This window comes from Antechinus flavipes, chromosome 2, assembly GCF_016432865.1.
Source record: "Antechinus flavipes isolate AdamAnt ecotype Samford, QLD, Australia chromosome 2, AdamAnt_v2, whole genome shotgun sequence".
NCBI lineage: Eukaryota > Metazoa > Chordata > Mammalia > Dasyuromorphia > Dasyuridae > Antechinus > Antechinus flavipes.
This window is the reverse complement of record NC_067399.1, coordinates 519,809,699-519,832,392: the sequence shown is the minus strand read 5'-3', so window position 1 is coordinate 519,832,392 and position 22,694 is coordinate 519,809,699. Positions and strand designations below refer to the sequence as shown.

Below are 22,694 nucleotides of genomic sequence, written 5' to 3'. Positions count from 1 at the left end.
CAATAAGAATTCAAATCACCAAACCTTATATCATGTTTTATACCCTGTTTTTCCACCCCCTTTGACTATATTAAGTACAAAATTTACATTTGGGGTCCTTGTGTCTATTGAGCCGTCCTAGACCTGATTTGTTATGCAACTTTGCTTTGCTTTGAATCAAACTTTGTCTTCTCAGTTATTATAAATCCACTTGTGACAATTTCTGATGAGTCAGTCAGGAGGTTGAGAAAGGGACCCTGGCCCCCAGTGATGGCCTTTCAGAACTATCTGAAGGACGATGGTTGACCTTTTCAGTGAGGGACTTTTTCACAGATAACTATCCTGGAGATCAGACTTCCCATCAATCTTAAATTTTTCTAGGCTAAGGCAAATAAATCCTCATACCATAAGGGAAGAACTTTTATGGGAATAATAGGATCTGGTAGTAGTATATTAAAAGCAATTGTCCTGGAGAAATTCCTTATATTCTAGTACTAAGAGATGCTCATACCAAGAAATGATTAAAAACTGTGCTATTGAATTATGTGACTAAAACTGCAAGAGATTCAGCTGGTAATCTGTTTTGGCCCCAATATGGCATATTTCATTACTGCAAATAAAAGAGATGAAGGCTAGCCACTGAAAACCCTCATTCATATCAGATATAATATTTGTATTAATGGGCCACTTATTCTGGTGGATAATTCATAGTTTTCTACTTTATATCCTGCCAATTCCCCTCTAGTCTCTTCTGATGAACACCACCATTTCTTCTACTTTGGCAGCTCTACTTCACCTTGCTAAGCACACTCCTATGAAAACATCCCTTATTCTGTCCTTTACTTCTCCATCTTACTCTCTTCCTACTGTAACAGGAAATTTGATCTTCTCTGAGCATGAGGGACCTGGTACCAGTGTCTTTCCTCTTCAAAAAAGATTTATGCTTGACATGACTAATCTGGGAATTATGCTGCTTATAAGAAATCACCAATCTTTTAGTATCTCTGGAAGAAAGATACTCTGAAATTTGATAAGGACCCCAGGGCTGTAACAATCCAGTTTCAGGCCAATCTTAGGGGTTATTATTCTACCTGAGGAGACATAACTGATTTAATGGAAACTTTAATCTTGTCAAGAGAAACAACTGATATTAGACAGGCTATAAACATGTATGTTTCACTAAGGGTGGGGTGCCTGTTAGTTTTGCAGGTCTCCCTAATGGGCTTCTTTAAGATTCGCACTGGAATCCAATGTCTTGGCCAATTATACCAAATTGCAGTAGGCAAGAGAATCCTTAATTAGGGACATGGAGATCTGTGCTGTTTGCTTAGAAAATTGGAATAAGTTCCAAGGAACTGTTGAAAAAGAAAAAGAATAACCGCTTATATGATAGTCTGTATAAGCATGCTAAGCAGTACATAAGTTAGAGCCAGTCAATCTGAAATGCAAGAATTATTAATTTGATCTTTGTTAGCTAATCCATGCCAGAAATATGAAAATTTTTCCATTAAAAATTGCCATGGTTGGCATGAAAAGGGCATTGGTGAGTTTAAAAACATTGCTCAATATGTTTATGAAAGAAGGGATGAAAGGAAAGAGAAACCTTCATGAAAACCTCAGAGAATTGTATCCGGAAACCATGAACTGTGTAGATACTTTTGTCACTAAAAGGGCCACCTTATTAGAGGATGTAGAAAGTGGGACTTAAAGGTAGAAATAAAAGAACCCACAAAAAGTTTTTGGAATGAGGGGGTAGAATGGCAGGGATTGTAGATTCTGATGAAGTTTTTTTTTTTTCTCTTTTCAATCCTGATGTCCTTGCTCCAGCTATTCCATCACTACCTCTTCCCATACCTCTCCTTCAAAGTTTTTAACGTGATTTATACTTGCCTATTAAATACTAGAACCTCTAATTCTTTTGATGAGCAAACCACATTCTGACTGAATTTCTACTGAATTTCTAAATGTTGTTGGGATTTTAGGGACGCCTCAAAGTGTGCCCAAATTGTCTCTGCAAGTGATTATTACTTATCCTCTCTTAATAGAGCTCTTTTCTCTTTATACTCATCTCCTGTTAACTTGTTGGGCTATGATCTCCTTTGTAAATTTAGGGCTACTATTCCCTGCTCCTCTGGTGAATCTTTGTCTTCACAATCCCCTGCTGACTCCCCCTTTTTGTTCTTTGTATTGGGTCAGAGTAACCAAAAAACCCTCAATGATAGTCTGGGGATTGCATCTGACATTGCTGATTCTCTAAGGGCAACTTCATTCATAGATTTAGGCATGTTAAATTCTGCTATCTCTGTCACCATCAAGACTAAGAAAGACTTCTCATCATCCATTCCTCAATATTCCTTGTCCAGGCCCTTAAAGGCAATCCAGCCATTATTGATTCTCTGACGGATCAAGATATTATTATATGTGTAAATAACCTTGTACCATTCTGATCCTTCCTTTTAGGAAAACCAAACTAGGCCCTGATTTATCCCTTTGTGCAAGACTTATGTGCTATTAATGCTTATATCATACCTAGATACCCATTAGTTTTCAATCTTGCAACCGTCATCTCCTCAATTTCCAGTGAGGTTACCTGTTTTCACTGCAATAGATCTTTGCTCAACTTCTTTTTAAAAAAATAGCATGCCCATTCAACTTGATGTTCCCTGTTTGTTTTCACCTGGAAGAACATACAATGGATGTGCATTCATCTACTTCAGAGGTAGAAAAGCCCACCCAGCCATATCAAATTTTACAATAGGGCATGGCTTCCATTATTTGCAAAGTTTCCTCTTTGATTCAGTATGTTGGCAATGCTTCCATGAAATTGAGATTTTCTTTTTGAGATATTGAACTTAAACTTTTTCTTTTCAAAGACTTGTTAAATATGAAGTGACTTTTTGGAGGAAAGCAAATATGACTCTGAAGTGTTTGATTTTCAACCCAGCCATGTTATTCCCTGATATATGTACCTCAGGGGAGTCTTTCCATGATATTCTGTTGTTAACATGGCCAAGAGGTCCCTCAGTGACCTTTCTTGATTATGAACCTACACTTCTTTGGTGAATTATCTTCACTATGACTGCCTAGTGCTCTCTGGCTTTTTTTCATTGTCCTGACCACACTATTGAAACCAATCCTGTTTTAAGAAGAAACAAGGGTATTGATGCTATTGCAAAATCTGCTGCCCTCAAGGACATGGGTTTGTGTTTCATCTTTCTGCCTCTAATGTTGACCTAATAATGACTCTAAAACTGCAAAGTGAAAACAGTGTTTTTATGCCAAGACAGTATCTAGGGCCTTGCAGAAAACACTTCTCCCTTGGAGTTTCTATCACCAGGGTTGTCTGTCCATAAGGAGGAGCATTTTGGCACAGAAGGAATTGTAGATAATGACTAGAAGGATGTGGTTCTGTTCTGATATTACCCTTATTGCCATGCATGTTTGCTGTTTTTCTTTTATTTATTTTTTATTTTTTTGGCTTTTTATTTTCAAAATATATGCATATATAGTATTCAACATTCACCTTCGCAAAATCTTATGTTCCAATTTTTTTCTCCCTCCCTTCCCTGCATCCCTTCCTTAGAAGGAAGTAATCTGATGTGTGTTAAACATGTGCAATTCTTCTGCATATATTTCCATAATTATCATGCTGCACAAGAAAAATCAGATCAAAAAGGAAAAAAAAAGACAGAAAACAAAAAGCAAACAAGAACAAAAAAAGGTGAAAATACTATGTGACCCATATTAAGTTCCCACAGTCCTCTATCTGGATGCAGATGGCTCTCTCCATCACAAGTCTATTAGAATTGGCCTGAATTACTTAATTGTTGAAAAGAGCCAAATCCATAGAATTGATCATTGCATAATCTTGTTGTTGCCCGTGTACAATGTTCTCTTGGGTCTATTTACTTTGCTCAGCATCAGTTTATATAAGTCTCTCCAGATCTGTTTGAAATCCTGCTATTGATTGTTTCTTATAGAACAATAATAATAACAACAACAATAATAATATTCCATGTCATGCATATTTGTGCTTCCTGTCCTACTTGTCAGAAGTTTGATCATTATGTATTTCATGTTATTGTTTTCAGCAATCAACCTAGCTCATGTTCCTTTTGAGCACTTGCAAACTGATTTTGTTAACATGCCTAAGTCTGGTCACTACAGAGTTTGCCTTGTAATCATTAATCAACTAACTCATTGGGTAAAAACCTTCCCTACTGTGAGAACTACTTCTGGGTCTGTTGCTCACTTGAAACTGAGAAACTTGCCAGGATGATGAGGGAGTTGATCTTCTCCAACACCTTAAAACAGAAACACAAGTGCCTAAACCAAAGGACCCCTGAGGGAATATTTCCTTTTCTTCCTGTTTCACTTGGTTGTAAGATAATGGCTTGCCAGCCACTATAGGCAAATGGGCTATCTGTTTTATGCTTCATTATTGTCCTTAGACTCTGTAACAGCTATTGTACTATAAGGATGTGAAAGGATACTTCTTGGGCTTTTCTTGATGATGTCCATAATGAATACATAAAAAACTTTATTGATCTGGCTTTTAGATAGCAATCAAGAATTGAGAGCCAAGTCTACAAAGGATCAAAGAAAGGAAAAATGAAATTGTGACAACTAAACTGGTTACATTTTGTGAACAACCTCCATTTTAAGACTTAGGTTTTGTTTTCCTGTAAATCGCCTGATTTTGAAGAAATCAGAAGGTTGTCCCCTCTGAACCTACTCTCCTGTCCCCCATCTTGGAAAGTTCCAAAGCTTTCTTTTAATAAATATCTGAATATCCAAGCCTTATAGCTTGTTTTTTTTTACTCCCTTTGACTGTATTAGCTTTTGTGCAAAATCTTGAGGAGCCATGGACTCAGTTTGTTATGCAACTGTATGCTTTGCTAATAAATTACATTGCTCGAGCTTTATCTCTTCAGTTATTATAAATCCATTTCTGACACCTGAGCAAATCACAACTTCTGCTTGCCTCAGTTTCCTTATGTGTAAAATGGGGATAATAATAGTACCTATCTTTCAGGGCTATAAAGATCAAAAGCTATGATTGTAAAGTACTTAGCACAGTTATATATTTAAAATGATATCATTGCTAATCTTAAAGTGGTGTCCTGAGCACTTTTAACACTAGGTCTACATAATTTTCCCCTCCTCTTCTCTCCTGGATCTATTAAGCTTACCTCCTGTTGCCTAGTTCTATAAGCATAATTTGTATTATTTTTTGTCTTGTTTTGTTTTTTCTGTTTTCTCCTCATTTCCTCGGGGTTCATGAGGCTAGTTATTGATCCAGGTTTCAGAAGTACTACCTTTGACTCAACCTTCATAATGAAAAAGTAAAAAAAAAAAAATTACAATAGACCAACACACTCAAATTTTATCTATTTATTTCAATTTCATTTTTTCATATGTCATATCAATTATAAGCAACCAAAATTCATCACAAAAATCAAGTCATTCACTTGGGGGGAAAAACTGGTAAATTTATTTCTAATTTTGTGCTTGGTTTCTACTGATAAATAAGTCTCCAAGATGAAAGGGAAAAAAAAAGAAAATGACGATCTATATATTCCAAATCTTGAAAGTTTCTTAATTTAATTCTTAATTTACTTTTTCATTTATTATCCTTTTAAATACATGTCATCACCATATAAAATAATTAAATATGTGATTTTCTCTTTCTACATATATATGTATTTATATGTAAATAGATGACAATATGAAAATCTGTGCTATTTATTTTTCAAATTAAAAGGCATTAAGATTTCCTAGGTATCAACTATTTAATTAGAACAAATCACACATAATTAGCAGTATAATGCCAACTTCAATCTATATAATAGAGGTCAATTAAAATGTGTTCAAAAATAGCAATTGCATTAGTTGTTTAATTAAAATATATGCTTTTATTAATCCAGTTACTATATATATATTTTCAAGTAGGCAGTAAACTCAAGCTGAATATTTTTAGTATATTTGTACTTACATTAAATTGCCAATTTTAGCCACTGAACATTCAGTGACAAGGAATTTTTGAATAGTTTTCAATTACAGGCTTTTAATACTCTTTTGTTAAATAAATTTCTCAGGAGACTACAGATGATCATGCTTCTTGCCAAATTTATTCTTTTCCATTTAATAAGCTTGAATTACTAGATCAGTTAGTCAACATGTATTTTTTGAATAATATATTTAGACTTGGTAAGCAAATACCATGGAAAGAAAAGATTTGACTCCTACTCCGGAGAAATTTACATTCATGGTAGCTTAAAAAAATAAGCACTGGTAAGCATGGCTTTATTTCATGTCCTTATTCATATATTGACAGCAATGATGACATTTGCCTGGGATCAGGCTTTTCTTGATGCTGGTATCACTTTTAGCAGATAGGTTTACATTATTTAGGTTTTATAAGTAAGTTTAAAAAGTAGTGACAGAGTTGGTTGTAGATCAGTAGAATAGTCTTTGGAAGTTTCTTGAGATCAGATTTGGAACATGAAGTACTTCATATTGCCCTTCACATATTAAAATGAATTGTGTTTGAATCCTTTGTATATTACGAATAGAAAGTTAGGACATTTTTGTGATTTCCTCTAACCAGCAGGACAGGAGGGAGGTTCTTTGTGAGGATTTCTAGCCAGGCCATGTATAAGATATCCGAAATAGTGGCTTTTCTAGCCACTGGAAGACTCCTGTTGGAATTGGATTGGGGAAGAAAGAAAAAAAAATACAAACACACAGAGAAAAAGTTTTTTAAAATTATGATAGAGGCCAACATTAATAATATAAATAGTAATTTAAATTGCTATTTAATTAGCATCCTGACTGATTATACCAAGAAAAACTTAAACACTTAAATGAGTCTGAAGATAACTTTAGAATAATGTTAATTCTTAAAGAATACAAGTGTTTTGTAAAATCAGACAAATCAGATTTGGGTGCTAGATTATTAAAAAAAAGAGAAAAATAAATAATGAAAATGAATGAGTCATATCATTTAGGAGTTAGAAGGCACCTTAATGATCATTTTAATTCAATTTCCTCTTTTCATAGACTTGGAGAGATTAATTGGTTTACTTGTAGAAAAAGAACCAGAATTGGAATCTTCTGATGACCAATTTACCATTCTCATCATGCCAGTCAGCTACTTTATTGTTTTTAAGTTATTATTATCATAAGAGTTCTAGGTAAAACACCCTTTAAGTTGTTAGGAACTGTAGGGAGTCATAAAAAAGCCCCTGTCCCAAACTGAAATCCTTTTAACAATATTCTTGAGAGATTAACACCCAGTCTCAGCTTGAATACTTATATTTCCATAGAAGTCAGAAAACTATAAAACAGATAATAAACCATTCATGCTGAACTATCAAAATTTACCAATGTTTATTTCCACTTGCTCCCTAAAATTTTAAAATTCAGTATAGCTTTTAAAAAAATCTTAGGTTGATAAAATTATTTGAATATTATCACTTTTTTGGTGTAACATTAATATGTAAATTATGCACATATGTAAACACAATACATTACATGCATAATTTCATATATTATAGCATAGAGTTTGTTACAGTATTATATGCAATCTAATCCATATATGTCCATGATATATATTATATACACACAAATACACAACATACACGAATGCACACACATGATATAGACATGTTTATGCATACAGCAAGGCACATTATGTTCACATATACAATCATACATACATACATACATACATACACATACACAGTATGACATGGTACTTACAGGACAATGAGATTAGCAGCTCGTGAGTGTTCCTGTAAGAGTTCATTCAATCGGACTTGGCGATAAATCTGTGGACAATAAAAAAGATTTTTTTTTTTTTTTTTTAGCAAACAGCTTTGGCCTGGGCTGTTAGGTATTCATAGCATTATAGTGTAATAAATCTTAGAATTCATTGAGTCCAGACCCCCATTTTACAACTGAGACTCAAGAATGTTAAGTGGCTTGTCCAGGGTTAGATAGGTAGCAAGTATCACAGGCAAGATTTGAACACAGGTCTCTTGCCTCTAGAAACAATGTTCCTTTCTTCAGACTGACAAACAGGAATTTTTGCTTTGGGGGCAATTACCAATACCACACCTACAGTAAATGGAATGGCTATCTCCTTTAGATGAGAGAGAGTAACATCTCCCTCTGCAGCAGATAGAAATCCTTGGTGTGAAACTACTGAGGAATCCTGAGATGAAAAAATGGGGAGCAGATTAGGGTGGGTAGCTCTTTCTACCATGCCATCTCTGTAGCTTTCCATTTTATTTTATTATGTAGCTTTCTGTTTTAACAATTCTTCTTGCTATGGGTGTTTTGTTACCACACTGAAGGACTTTCTAAATTCAGAGCCTTGGGACAAAACCTTGTCTCTTCACTCTGGTTAATAGCTTTTCTTATTTGTAGTCTCATCCAATCTCCTAATCTCAGAGTAAAAGTTCTCTTTAATCGTTAGAACCTTAATTATCAACACATGCAATTAATTCTTTGGTTCAAATTATATATACATATATACAACTTATGAGAAACCTTTGTCTAACTTTTAGAATAATAATGATAAGTTAACATTTATATAATGTTTATTATGTGACAAGTACTGTGCTGTGCTTTATAGATATTGTTTCATTTGACCCTGAGAGCTATTATTAAACCCATTTTACAAATTTTACAGAGACTAAGTGACTTATAGCTTTTGAGTGCCTGAGACTGTATTTGAACTCAGGTCTTCCTAACTTCAGGCCTACAGCTTTATCCAATGTGCCTCCTGTGTTCTAAAATAATTAAAAATGGATTAAAAATAACCTTAAAAATGGATGACAGAGCAAAAGAAGGTAGTAACAACTATACTTTTTAAGGAGTTAGGAAACTGATAAGGTTGGAGAAGTAAGCCTATTCTTAATTTCAACAGGATATTCCAAGAAGATAGGTTGAATTACATTCCATCTTTCCCAGGAAGCACAAAGTACTTTTCAGTCATGAGGCATCTACTTCTATCAGGAAAAACACTTTCAACAGCTGTACTAACATTTAAAGTTTGGAGGGTACATGTTGTTTTTTAGTAAGAATTGGCAATGTAATGGGATAAAATAGTTAATGCATGTTTCAGAGTGAGTCATTTGCTACATATGAATGAACAGCCAAATCTAATTTATCCATACAGTGTTCCAGTAATAGAAAAGCAAGGGATGGCAATTATTATCATAATTTCACTGGTTCAGGAGGGAAAAAAATGAATTGCTCAATCACAAAATGATAGACCTGACAGAGCTACAACTTTCTTGGCTTGGTTCAGTTCTCTGTTTGCTAGACCAGTGATTCCCAAGCTATTTTGGCTATGGAACATGGCAAGATTTGAAATGTATTAACTGTACCTATAAATGCTTGCTTAGAGGGCTGAAGGAGTTAGGATAAAATGAAGGAAATAAAGCTATATTTATACTTAAAAATCATATAAGTGATAAATATTTTGATACTTAATTTCATATAGTATAGTTTAGAGAAAAAATGCTAACATTAACATTTTAAAAAAATTGAATCCCTGGTTCATATCAATGGAAGAGCAGGGGTTTCTAAAAGACATTTTCCTCATTAAATTATAAGCTCCTTGAAGATAAGACTGTATTTTACTTCTTCTTATGTTCCTAAAACTTAACACAGTGCCTGATATAGAGTTGGTACTTAATAGATGTTTATTGAATTGAACTGAATTGAATAGACTATAATATTTATAAAGTTCTATTCACTGCACCATATAGCCTACCCCATAACATTTATAAAGCAAAGAAAATCTTATACTAGTTTTCCAACTTAGTACTAATTTTTTGGTCATTTCATATCATTCTTTGCTTCCAATCAAGTTCACTTTGTTATTGTATTTGGATGTTCTCACTGTCCTCTATATTATAAACATTCAAATTAGATGTTAAGTTTCATATTATAAAATGCTTAAATTCTTGTATTTTTCTCCCTCAGTCTTTACTTACCATCTCCCCCATTCATACAAAATAGTGTAGCATTTGATTTACTGACATTTCTGAATAAGATCTATTCTTTTCTAAATCATTCTGTGCATTAGTCTATTTATCAAAAACCATGTTGAGCCACATGAATGAATTAATGAATGATATTACTTACCTCATATCCTCTCCAACATATTTTCATTGGTATGCCTCCATTAATTCCTAATTTGATTTAAAGTCCGTATTATGGAGTATAATTTTAAAATTCTCAGTCTATTTCATCTGCTTTTTTTTCCTTTTATTGTTTGATCATCAATGTTTTTAGTAAGCCTAGCCTGATTATAATGACCTGTATTCACCCTCCCTGATTTTGCCTTGCAAGTTCCCACTTTGGTAGTCCCATAACTAGAACAACATAATCCTTTCTTTTAAAGAAAAAAAATCAGAATTCAGCAATCCAAAAATCCTTCTTAAATTTAAAAGACATAATGAATTCATATTTGATCCAAATCAGATGCACATGGAATATACTTGTGTGTGTGTGTGTGTGTGTGTGTGTGTATCTGTCTACACATACATAAATATACATACATGCTTAGCTTTGAATCTACTTGAATATTTCATTTGACTTTGAAATACATTTAAGATAGTAATTAAAACTTTTCCTAATTCTATACTTTATTCCAAAGAATAATATCATAACCTGCATTCACTGAATAGAGTTAAATTGATTACAGAGAAAGAAATGGATCTTAAGTGACTATTGTTCCAGTGGTGAGGGAAGTAAGTAGAATTTATCCTTAACTCAGACTGGTTAGTCAATTAATTAGAAACACCCAAATTATATACCAACCCATCTGTTCTTTTAAAGACCAGTCTCTAAAACCAGACAAAAGCCTCAAGTATTTGATAACTTTAAAAAAGAGTAAAAGTTTCTTTGTACACAAAACAAATAACAAATTCTGATTTGTTATATTATTAAGATTCATTTATATATAAAATCAACCACAAATTCTGGTTTATGTTATGATTTCCAATTGTTTCCCTGAGATCTGCTATTCAGATAAATTGGAAAAATTCTATGATAGAACTGTGACCAATTTCCCTCAACTTAAATACAGACAAATATAATTAGTTATATGTATCTCATCATAAAGTCTTAGGTAATCTTTTGATCACTGATTCTTCTTCAGATTTTCCTGGAACACTATGCCTTAATTTTCCCCTTACTTTCTTACATTCTATATTGTTGATAATATATTTGTGTACTATCATATCCTTTCTATTAATTTATAAACTCCTAGAGGATAAGAATGATGTTTTCATACCTAGTACCCTGTATATATGTACTAGGCACTTAAATGTTGAATTGATTTGAATTCTGACCTTTTTCTGAAGAAAGTCAATATTTTGCCCCTTCTATTCAAGGTCTTATAATAAGATCCTCGTTACTGTTGTTGTTCAATCATTTTTCAGTCATGTCTGACTCTTTATGACCTCATTTGGAGTTTTCTTGGCAAAGATATTGAAATATTGGTTGCTATTTTCTTCTCCAGTTCATCTTAAAGATGAGAAGATTGAGGCAAACGGGACTAAGTGACTTGCCCAGAGTTACACAGCTAGTAAGTGTCTGAGGCTGGATTAATTCAGGAAGCTAATTCTTCCTGACTCCAGTTTCAATACTCTTATCTACTACTCCACCTAGCTTTTTCCTACTACCAAACTATTTTTAAAAATGACTTTTTAACGCAGTAAATTTTTGCCTAAACCCTTTGTTGAATTTATTCATTTCAAATCTTTTCTGAGACTTTCATGTATTCCATATTTTTTACAGAAGTAAATGGTACCTAAGAGCAAGTAAATGGTACCTAAGAGCACTGATGATGCTCCTAAGCTATTCAACCTATATTGCTACTTTTAAAAGGTCTGTACTTAAATGACTATACATGGATACCTACTATTCTTTGAGATAACAAAAAAACAAATTTCATGGCCAATCTACTTTTCTTCTTTTCTAAAACAACTCTGATTTTGTAAGTCAAACCAAAAGCAATGAAAACAAGCAATTTTAAAAGTAGTTGTATCTAATGAGATGATTGAAAAACATCTAAAAATGCAGAACCTTTAAATGCCTGAACAATGAAAGAAAATAATAGCGGTTTCTACTGTTGCTCTTTCAACCAGTCACTGGTTTCTTTTCAGCTATTCTAACAACAATGTAAAAATTTAGAGAAGAAGAGACTTTACCTTTTCCTTGAATGCTTCCAGTTCTGAATCTGTAATTTTCCATGGAGTTTCTCTTTTTAATTTCTCAGCAGTTGTTAAATCTTTACAGCTTTCATGGAGACAGTATGGTTCAATCATCTCTTCAAAGAATTTCCAGCTGAAATTGGAATTATAAAGGATGCTTCACAGTAGGAAACTGACTCATTATTTCACAGATACTCTAGGTATTACTGGTCCTGCTGACTTTGAATCAGTGCTGAATGTCATGCAAATATTTTAAGAATTATTTATGTGAGTAACATCCTATGAACAAAGAAGAATCTATCCTCTTGGCTACTTAGAAGATGCCCAGAGTTTGTTTAATATGTCGCCAACCTGTGAAGTATTTTTATTGAGTTTAAACACAAAAATACAAAAATATTAGCTCCTTTGGTAATGCAATTTCCATTCAAGCAAATAACTTTACTATAGACATATCAGAACATAAAATAATTTTCTATTTGCTTATTGTACATGCTAATTGGGAAATAGCCTATGAACTGATATAAGATATAAATTAGATTTTAGTAAGAGTCAAAAAGGCTATAGCTTTCAATCTACCTATGTAATTTCCAGTTATGTTAGTGTGGTGTGGGCATGTTGAATTAAAAAATATATAATCTTGTGAACTTAATGACTATAATAACAGTTTGAGTTTTGAGTTTTTTGGTTTTTTTTTTTTTGGTAACAGTTGCAGATGCCTTTGCTTGTTTATTTTTGTGTATTTTGAGTGTAAGAGAGAACTTTTCAAATGACAGTATTTGAATATTGTTTAGGGGTCAAGGTGGTTAGGATGGATATTAATACCTGAAAATCTAGGGATATTTATACTTGATTAAAAGGAAAACATATTAGTAGGAGAGAGAATCTAATAGAAGCTTTATAATATTTTAAAAAGATAAAAGTATTTTATACTTATACAAAATATTTATGTCAATATGAAACAGTTATATGTATATAAATATAATATTTAAAATATATTTTAAAGTATTATTTTGTCTTTCATAAAAATATTAAAGTAAATCTATTTCCCCAATAATAACAAAACAAAACTTCAAAAACTGTAACATAAAACATTAAATGTATTTTACATTGCTTCAATTTTCAATTCCCCTCTGCCTTAAAAAAAAAAAAAAACCACGCCTCATTTTGGTCTTATCTATAAAATGTAGTTCAATTTTAATTAACAAATTCAGAAGTGAAACTTAGAAACTTTCTGAAATGAAAGTCAGGGTAATATATACTAGCTGGAGAACTAGTCTTGAACTCTTCAGGGCTCAAGCAGTTTTCTAGGTTTGTAAGTGAAATCAGATGGCTGAACAAAACTCTTAGGAAATAATAAAATTTAGAATCTAGGGAAATTATTATAAACATGGGTTAATGAATCAATAAATTAAAAGCATAAAATAATTAGTCTGATTTTTTAGCTGGAGGGTCAGAGATAGATATTGATTTTAGGAAAAAATGAAAAGGGAGAAAAGTGAACTCACCCATGTGTACTTTTGTCAGAAATGTTAAGGGCTGATATGATCCATTATCACAATTTCTATTACATAGTACCATTTAGAGTTATGTGTAACAGCATGGCAGGTGTGAAACTGATAGGAAATACCACCGAGTAGTGGCTTTTATATACCTGCCTATAACCATTTCCTAAAAAGACTTCAAGAGATAGCATAGTATAATGGAAAGAATACTGAACTAGGAAGGAAGGAAACAAGCTTTATTAGGTATCTGCTCCATGGTACCTTACAAATATTACCTTATTTAATTCTCACAACAATTCTAGAAGGAAATGATCTTTTTATAATTGAGGAAATTGGACTTAAATGACTTGCTCGGGGTCACACAATTAGGAAGTGTCTTGAGGCTGAAGTTATATTTGTCTTTTTGATTGTTGGCCAGTTCTCTATCCATTGTGCCACAAGCTGCCTTCAGATAAGTGGGCCAGGAGTCAAGAGTTCTAGTCCTACCATTGACTTATGGGGTTAAGTCATTTACGGGTCTTGCCTTCAGTTTTCCCCTTTATCATCCGTTTTACCCACATTGTTTTGAAGGATGGAGGCAACATAGTCAAGTTGTAATGGGTACTGGATTTTTACTTCCATTGCAATCTTGGACAACTCATTTAAGCTCTGTTTTAACATCTTAGTTTCCTCATCTGTAAAGTAAGTACCTGTAAGGATCCATCCAGGTATAAATCTGTGATATTTCAAAAATTTAAAGTATTATTTAAATTAATTTAGTTGGGTAGGGTTTTTGTTGTTGTTATTACATAGGAACTTGTTAATTAGTTAATAGCATCTACCCACTAACAGGTGAATTGCTTTCTTTTAAAATGGGGCATAAATTTAGACTGAGCAAGTAAGTTTTTTCTTAGAGCTACAAAGCAGAAAAATTTCCATGTTCTTTGGTAAATGACAGGTAAAAATGTTAACAGTCCTTATATTTTTCTATTCAGCTCAGTTACCCTGGGTTCCTTTTTAAGCCTGATTACCGTAATTAAGGAACTTTCTAATTGCTCTTTATGGCAATCTTGTATGGTAAGATATTCCATTGTTAAGTATAATTCTTATTTAACCTAGGGTTTTTTTGGGAAGGATGGGGGGAGGATTATCTGATAACCATTCTTTCCTTTCTCCCCTCCCCTGGCTCAAGTAATTCAACTAATATGACAGGTAACAAAACTTTTATGATAATTACATAATTTTCCTTCTTGGGTTCTCACATCAAGATTTCTTTTCTTCTTAGGTAATGCACAAGATTCTGCTGATAACTACCTTACCATCACTGTTAAACTAAATTTCTCTGCTTAATTACTTCTAATTTTCTCTGATTCTCATCTGAAGATGGCCTATGACTCAATTCATTCCATATTGTAAAAGAATCAAATTTAACTACTTGAATGTCTCAGTTTCTCTTGGTTCAATAATTTTGTCATCCATCCATCCATTCTAATCTTTCATAGCTAGGATAAGTATAAATACAGTGTAAATGCCAGAACTGTGCTCACACTTTCTACTTTAGTCGAACAAGTAAACTGGAAGCACATTAAGGTTTAATTTCCTAAACTAATCAAACTATGTCTTTCTTCCTGTAATTATCTATAGGTAAATGGCTTGGACCACTATAGAAAGTCTCATCATATACAGTAAATTTAATTTCACTCAGACTGGAGTCATCCATTGGAAGGAAGGGTAAAGTAGAGATGAGGGAAGAGGCATATTCCCAAGTCAGTAGCTACTAAACAGTCCTGATCCTTGGAAGATGGTAACTAGAGGTAGGGACTTTCTATGCCAAAATAACATGGTATAATTTTTTGGTGTTTTTTAGAGCAACTGCTGATGAAAAGGACATCAAGTCATCGTACTGCATCTTTGTTCTTGTAACTGTCTACAGGTATATTGTTTTCTTGGAATTTTCTCCATCTGCATCTTTGCCTCCTGGCATCCCTGAATTTTTTCAATTTCCACATAAAATCTTACATTCTACAAGGAGTCTTCCAGATTCCCCTTAAATGTATGTACATCTTGTGGATTATGTGGATTATTTTCAATTTATTCTGTATTGTTTATACATTGCCATTTGCATATTGTCTCTTCCATTAGACTGTTAGTTCCATGAACATAGGTAGGGTTTGCCTTTGGCTCGTTTTTGCTTCCCCAATGCTTAGCACAGAGCCAGCACATGCTTATTGACTGGCTGATATGCTATATCAAGTGGAGACAATGTGATGCAATGGAAAGATGATTTACTTTCTTAAAATGCTTAAAGGATTGTACTGCTGAAAAGAAAGCAGATTTATTTTGCTTCATCCAAGTCGATTGGGTGGAAGTTGGAAAGGTAGATTTCAGCTAGTTACACACATACAGATATAGATGGTATGGATCAAATGATCTCTTGGAAGTGAGTATTTCCTCCAGTGATTCATATTGCAATCCATCCTTGCCTGCCTTTCCTGTGTGACTCTTTTCAAGATCCTCCCAGCAGGTTGTCAAAGAGATTCCATTGAATATACTTGAGGCTTTCTTTTCATTATCTTGACATGATACAGGTTCTAGTGGAACACATGAGCTATCCATTGCTTGCGTTCTCTTCATTTTAATTATATGATTAATCATTTTTGCCAGCCATGCATTTCTCTGATGGCATTCTTTATTTATTTCTACTGCATTATTCCTTGTATTTTATCCTGTTTAGATCTAATATATACTTCATCATTGCCCTTTGAGTGATCTTCAACCTTACTTCTTTGAAGACAGTAATAGTTATGGCTTGTTGCTCTATAATATTACCTAAATATTGGTGTTCAGGAGACGGGCTATTATTTCAGGGAGAAGTTTGAGGTCACTGAAAGAAGTATGCAATTTCTCAAGGCAATCTGATCTGTTGCTGTTCTATAGCTGGTGCATTGTCCATGCATCTGTTTTTGCAGATCTGTCCATGACATATTTATTTATGGATAACTTCTATGGGATATCACTTCAATGATATATCATAATTTGAAGAATAGCCATTCTTCATTCATACAGTTATTTTTCCTGAGTGAATAGTTAGGTTACTATCTTTTGAATAATCATGGATTTCATTTAGGCGGCTCTGAAGTGTTTAGATTGTATTGACAATCAGTACCATGCTGTTCACAAGCAGAAGCATCTGGAGGAGGAATCTCTTTTTAATTTTCAGGACCTGAAATAATTGTGTAACCAGTAAATCACCATAACTCTCCCATATTTGCCTCCAAATAAACATAAAATAGTGCCTCCAAACAAATCCTAGAATAGCAGAACTCGCAAAAAGATGGGATGAAATAGTTTTTTAGCCCAAGAAACTTGGAAGATTGGCCAGAAAGGTCTGTCTCACTTGGGTAAAAGGGGAGTGCAGTACAGGACAGGAAGTGTCCCAGCACACCAACAGCAAGCCCCACCTCAGTAAAGTAATGGGAGATCCTGCCAAGCACCCCCATATGCCTTAGTTTAGCCAGGGGAACCAGCAAATTCTAGCTCTGAGAATCCTCACATGCTTCAGCACACACAGCCCTGGGGAAACAGACATCCTCTAGAGGCTGGACAACCCCATGCTTCAGTATAGCCTCAGGGAAACACAGAAGTGTCCCACTAGCCAGTCCCACCACGAGGCCCCCAGCTCAGCATCAAGTAAGCTGCCAGATTCTTCCAGCCTTCAATAGTACCAGCCACTGCCCCTCCACCACACCAATACAGCATCAGACACAAGGGGTCCCTGTGGGCCTCAAGGCAACATCACTGCATTAAAAAAATGCATTAATAGCCAGGGTGGCCCACAGGTGACCCACAGGTCAAAGGAGGAGCTGGACAGCAGTTCAAGAAATTATCAAGGAAAACTGCTCCAATATCCTGTAAACAAAGGGCAAAATAGGCATTGAAAGAACACACTGATCACCTCAGGGAAAAGATCACAAAATTAAAAATTCCAAGGAACTATTGTTAAGGAAAAATACTGCAAATGGTCAGAAAAAAATAATTCATATATTGGGGAATCACAATCAGAATCATATAGGACCTCGCAAGTGCAACATTAAAGAACACACTGATCACCTCAGGAAAAATATCACAAAATTAAAAATTATTTCACATGAAAAAGTGTGAAAGGACTATTATAATGGTGAAGAAGAGATGGGAGGATGGATGATGAGTATTGCTTGAATTTTATTCTCATCCATATTGATCCAAAGAGAGAATAATATATAATTGCTTATATATAGAAATTTATTCTATCTAACAGGAAAGTAGGAAGAGAGATTAAATAAAGCAGAGATTTGGAATATAGGACTGACAGAAGAGATAGAGACTAGAAGAGATAGTAGACAAGATTTCCACTTTTAAGAATGGAAAGTGTGAAAGAAGATAGAGGACAAAAAAGGAAAAAGAGGATGGAGGGAAATACATAATTAGTAATCATAATTTTGAATATGAATGGGATGAAATCTCCCATAAAAATGAAATGAATAGCAGAGTAGATCAAAAACTAGAATCCTACATGTTATTTCTAAGAAACATACTTGAGGCAAAGAGACAGAGTAAAAGTAAGAAGCTAGAGTAAAATTTATTATGCTTTAGCTGAAGTCAAAAAAAGCAGGGGTAGTAATCTTGATCTCAGACAAATAAAGGCAAAAATAAACCCAATGAAAAGAGATAAGGAAGGAAACTATTTGCTAAAAGGTACAATAGACAACGAAATAATATCAATACTAAACATATATATACCAAGTGACATAACATCCAAATACTTATAGGAGAAGTGAGGTAAAGATTCATGACCAAACAAGAGAGAGCATTACAAACTGTAAAACAGACAATTTTGGTTGTATTAAATTAAAAAGCTTTTGCACCAAAAAAACCAATGCAACCAAGATTAGAAGGAAAGCAGAAAGCTGGGAAACAATTTTTATAGCAAGTGTCTCTCTCATAAAGTCCTCATTTCTCAAATATATACAGAACTAAGTCAAGTTTATGAGAGTACATGCCATTCTCCATTGCTAAATAGTCAAAGAATATGAAGTCAGTTTTCAGATGAAGAAATCAAAACTATTTTCTGACCATTTGCAGTATTTTTCCTTAACAATAGTTCCTTGGAATTTTTAATTTTGTGATCTTTTTCCTGAGGTGATCAGTGTGTTCTTTCAATGCCTATTTTGCCCTTTGTTTACAGGATATTGGAGCAGTTTTCCTTGATAATTTCTTGAACTGCTGTTCAGCTCCTCCTTTGATTATGGCTTTCAGGTAGTCTAATGATTCTGACACTGTCTTTCCTGGATCTATTTTCATATTTATATGTAATTGTGTAAAAATTAATTAGAGAAATACAAATAAAAACAACTCTGAGATACCTCCTTACACCTATTGGATTAGCTAATATGACCCCCCTCCAAAAAAAAAAAAAAAGGAAAATGAAAAATGTTGGAAAATGTGGCAAAATTGGGATGCTAATGCACTGTTGGTGGAGTTGTGATCCAATCATTCTGGATATAAATTTGGAACTATGCCCAAAGGGCAACCAAAATACGTATCCTGTAATCCAACAATACTAGTTCTGTATCCCAGAGATCATAAAAAGGGAAAAGAACTTACAGGTTCAAAAAATATTTATATTATCCCTTTTCATGGGAGCAAAATACTGGAAATTAAGGGGATGCACATCAATTGGGGGATGGCTGAACAAGCAATTATTATGCAATAAGAAACGGCCAGGCTGATTTTAGCAAAACCTCAAAAGACTTGCATGAAGTGATAAAAATGATAAGAGCAAAGCCAGGATCACACAGTGTCAGCAACAGATCAACTACGAATGACTCAGCTCTTCTCAGCAACACAATGATCCAAGACAAGTATAAAGGACTTGTGAATGAAAATGCTATCCACAACCAGGTAAAGAACTAGTGGACTTGAAATGGAGAGTAAAGTGTACTTTTTCACTTTCTTTGTTCTTTGTTGTGCGTTTTTTCTTTTGATCTGTTTCTTCTTTCCCAACTGTGACTAATTTGGAAATATGTTTTACACAATAGTCCATATATAACCTATATCAAATTGCCTACTATTTTAGGATAAGGGGAAAAGTGAGGAGGGAGACAAGGAGAAAAATTCAGATCTCAAATTCTTGTTAAATGAATGCTAAAACTGTGGGAAAATACTATTTTAAAAAAGGGACAGTCCTTTTCCATTTGAACTCTATTGTGTATATCCTCAGCAATAGAAAATACCTTTGGCAAGCATATGTCTTGCCTGATAATTATAACCAGAGGGACAATGAACAAAGTTATTTCTGTTGATATCTCATTCAAGGAATCTTGATATCTTGTTGGAAGAAAGTCTTTAAGGTAGTGTTTTGTTCTATTAAAAAGTGGTTTTTTTCTTCAAAACAAAAGCAGTGGAATCATATTTTCTATACCTTTCAATCAATTGTGTGATTAAAAATATGATAAAGAAGGTCATTTAGGAAAACCTGCTTGTTCCTTTCTATCTGGGTCACTACCCTGCAACTGGAGCAACATATTCAAATATTTCTGGGGGAAAAAAGCATTTCTATAGGTGACTAAAAGCAGTCCAAAGGATAAAAGTAGATAAAAGCTACCAGCAAGAAGGTTAAAAGTAGTCAGCAAAGAGGTTCCCTGTGGTTTCAGAAGCTCTTCTTCAAAGTCCTAAAAACTGCTTTTATGTCCACAGGGTTTGTAGCTGGGTCCAGATCAATCCATCTTGGGGGAAAGTTAACCCAAACCTCCCCAGTTATGACCACAACTTTCTTGCTCAAAATAGGTAAGGCCAGTATGTATATTACTCTCATAAAAAAAAAAAAAAAACTTTGTATAGATGGGAATAGGCAGACAAGTCTATAATTATTGATATTTTCTGTTGCTTTTTGTTGTTGTTATAAAGGTCTACGTTTTTCCCCTTTCCACGTCATGATTTTGGCGGCATCTCCTTCAGAAACTTTGAGAAGCAATTCTTCAGCGCTCTTAAAATTGTGTTGCTTCTAATCCAACTTCTTTATGTATATTTTTATTTTTATGCAGCTTTTGCCATATATATTTCTTCAGGACCATTTCTTTTTTCTTATGTAGCAATATATCTGTGACCAAATGTGATAGCTCCATTGTCCCTGATGACAAAAGTTTGCTACAAAAATCTTTATAAATACTTTTCATTGTTAATTTGTTTATTGACCTTTTGCGAGTTTCATCTCCTAGTGATGTTACTTGTAATAAGGAACACGTTCCTAAAATTTAGAGTTCTCTAAAGGTAAAACATATGAAGACAGAGAGATGGCACAGTGGATAGAGCTCCAGGCCTGCAATCAAGAAGACTAATCTTCCAGAGTTCAGATCTGGCCTCAGACACTCACTAGCTGGGTAACTTTGGTCAAGTCACTTAACTCTAGTTATCTAGTTTCCTCATCTGTAAAATAAGATAGAGAAAGAAATGGCAAAACCACTTTAATGTCTTTATCAAGAAAACCTCAAAGGGGGCAAAAACAGTTGGATGCATCTGAAATGCCCAAACAGCAATAATAAAAATAAAACATGCAGCTTGTATGAAGAACGGGAGTTTCTCTCAGTGGAGGCCTTCAATGAGAGGCTGGATGTAAGGGATGATGTGGAGAGAAATCTTGCTTCAGGCATGTGTTGGACCATTTTCTCTGAAGCTTTTAAGGAGGAGCAGTAATGATCTGGGAGACAGCTTTGACCGTGGAAAGTGGCCTAGCCGGCCAAGCTGAAACCTAACTCTACCCATGGCATATTCTTAGGCTGTACCCTTTGTCCTGTAGCTGTTCTGGATCCTCTAGTGGCTCTTGGAAGTGGGTTTTCACAATAAGATGACTCCGTTTCAGAGGACTTATGCTGGGGAAATGAACACTTGATAAACTATATATTTTTTGACCTGGTTTTGTCTTTGAAAACCTAGAGAAATCCTACTGGCTGGCTCTAAATAGGTTACATCTGAATTTCTTTAAGGAATTCCAATCACACGGGAAAGTATTTTGGAGGCTAGGATTGAGTTACATTCCCTCAATTCATCCCTGCCTAGCAGCCTACTTTATTATACAGATCCTCTAAGTGAATTGGCACCTCAAAGTAGCTTTGAAACTGACCCACCCATCCCAGAAGCTTCAAGCTTATTTGATTATATTAAAAAAAAAAAAAAACATACTAAGAGGAAAGGGCTTAAGGTGAATTGAAATTCATCTATTCTTCAATTAAATGAAAATCCTGAAGGCCACCAGAGAGAATTATACTAGAGTCCAGTTCATGTAGGCATGTTAATTCTATTTTCCAAAGAGAATTGCAAAAAGGCTCATTTTGATTAGGAACGTGTAGTAATTGTAGAATTTATAAAAGTAAAGCATTATAAAAGTAAAGCATTTATGCCTGGCATAAAATGCAAGCATGACAGCAGAATGACTTGGACAATTGTATCTCAAATAACTTTCTTATCAAATTAGGGCATGGGTTTTGTTATAAAGCCATTTGAATTGGCTAATAGTACAGTTACACAGAGCTGGTGTGGCAGAGTGGAGAGCGCAGGGCTCAGAGTTTGGGCCATCTTGGTTCTTACACATCCTGGCTCTATGATCCTGTGCAAGGATGCCCAGTGCCTCATGCGAGTCTCAGAGTCTGTGAATCCCAGAAGAAATGGTTATGTTCACTGGAAGAGGGAGATCCCTCACTGGGAGTCCCCCATACTGATGAAACTCCTGGTTTAGTTCCCTCTTAAAAGAAAACAACTGGTTGTACTAGTCACAAATCACCAAGAATTTAGTGGGGTTGTAGCTTTGATAATAAAATAGAATCTTGGAATTTTAATAAATTGTCATTTTATTATTGGTCACACCCACAATGGGAATTTATAAATCAGTCATAGGTCATAGATTAGAAAAAAAAACAAAGGGCAATAATAACTCTAGGGAATATAAATGTGCTGGGCTGTATCT

The 22,694-nt window shown here is 34.2% G+C and overlaps 1 protein-coding gene across 1 annotated transcript in view; it reads right to left on the bottom strand.

The window, feature by feature from the left end:
* Positions 1 to 5,358: 5,358 nt before the first annotated feature.
* The window catches only part of SLC12A1 (solute carrier family 12 member 1), a 126,477-nt gene continuing 109,141 nt past the window's right edge, over positions 5,359 to 22,694 (bottom strand). Inside the window, exons 25-27 of the mRNA XM_051980599.1 lie at positions 12,213 to 12,348; positions 7,744 to 7,811; positions 5,359 to 6,680 (exon numbers count right to left, since the gene is read on the bottom strand). Of these exons, the coding sequence (XP_051836559.1) occupies positions 6,545 to 6,680; positions 7,744 to 7,811; positions 12,213 to 12,348 (340 nt within the window). The 3' untranslated portion in view covers positions 5,359 to 6,544. The remainder of the gene's footprint in view (positions 6,681 to 7,743; positions 7,812 to 12,212; positions 12,349 to 22,694) is intronic.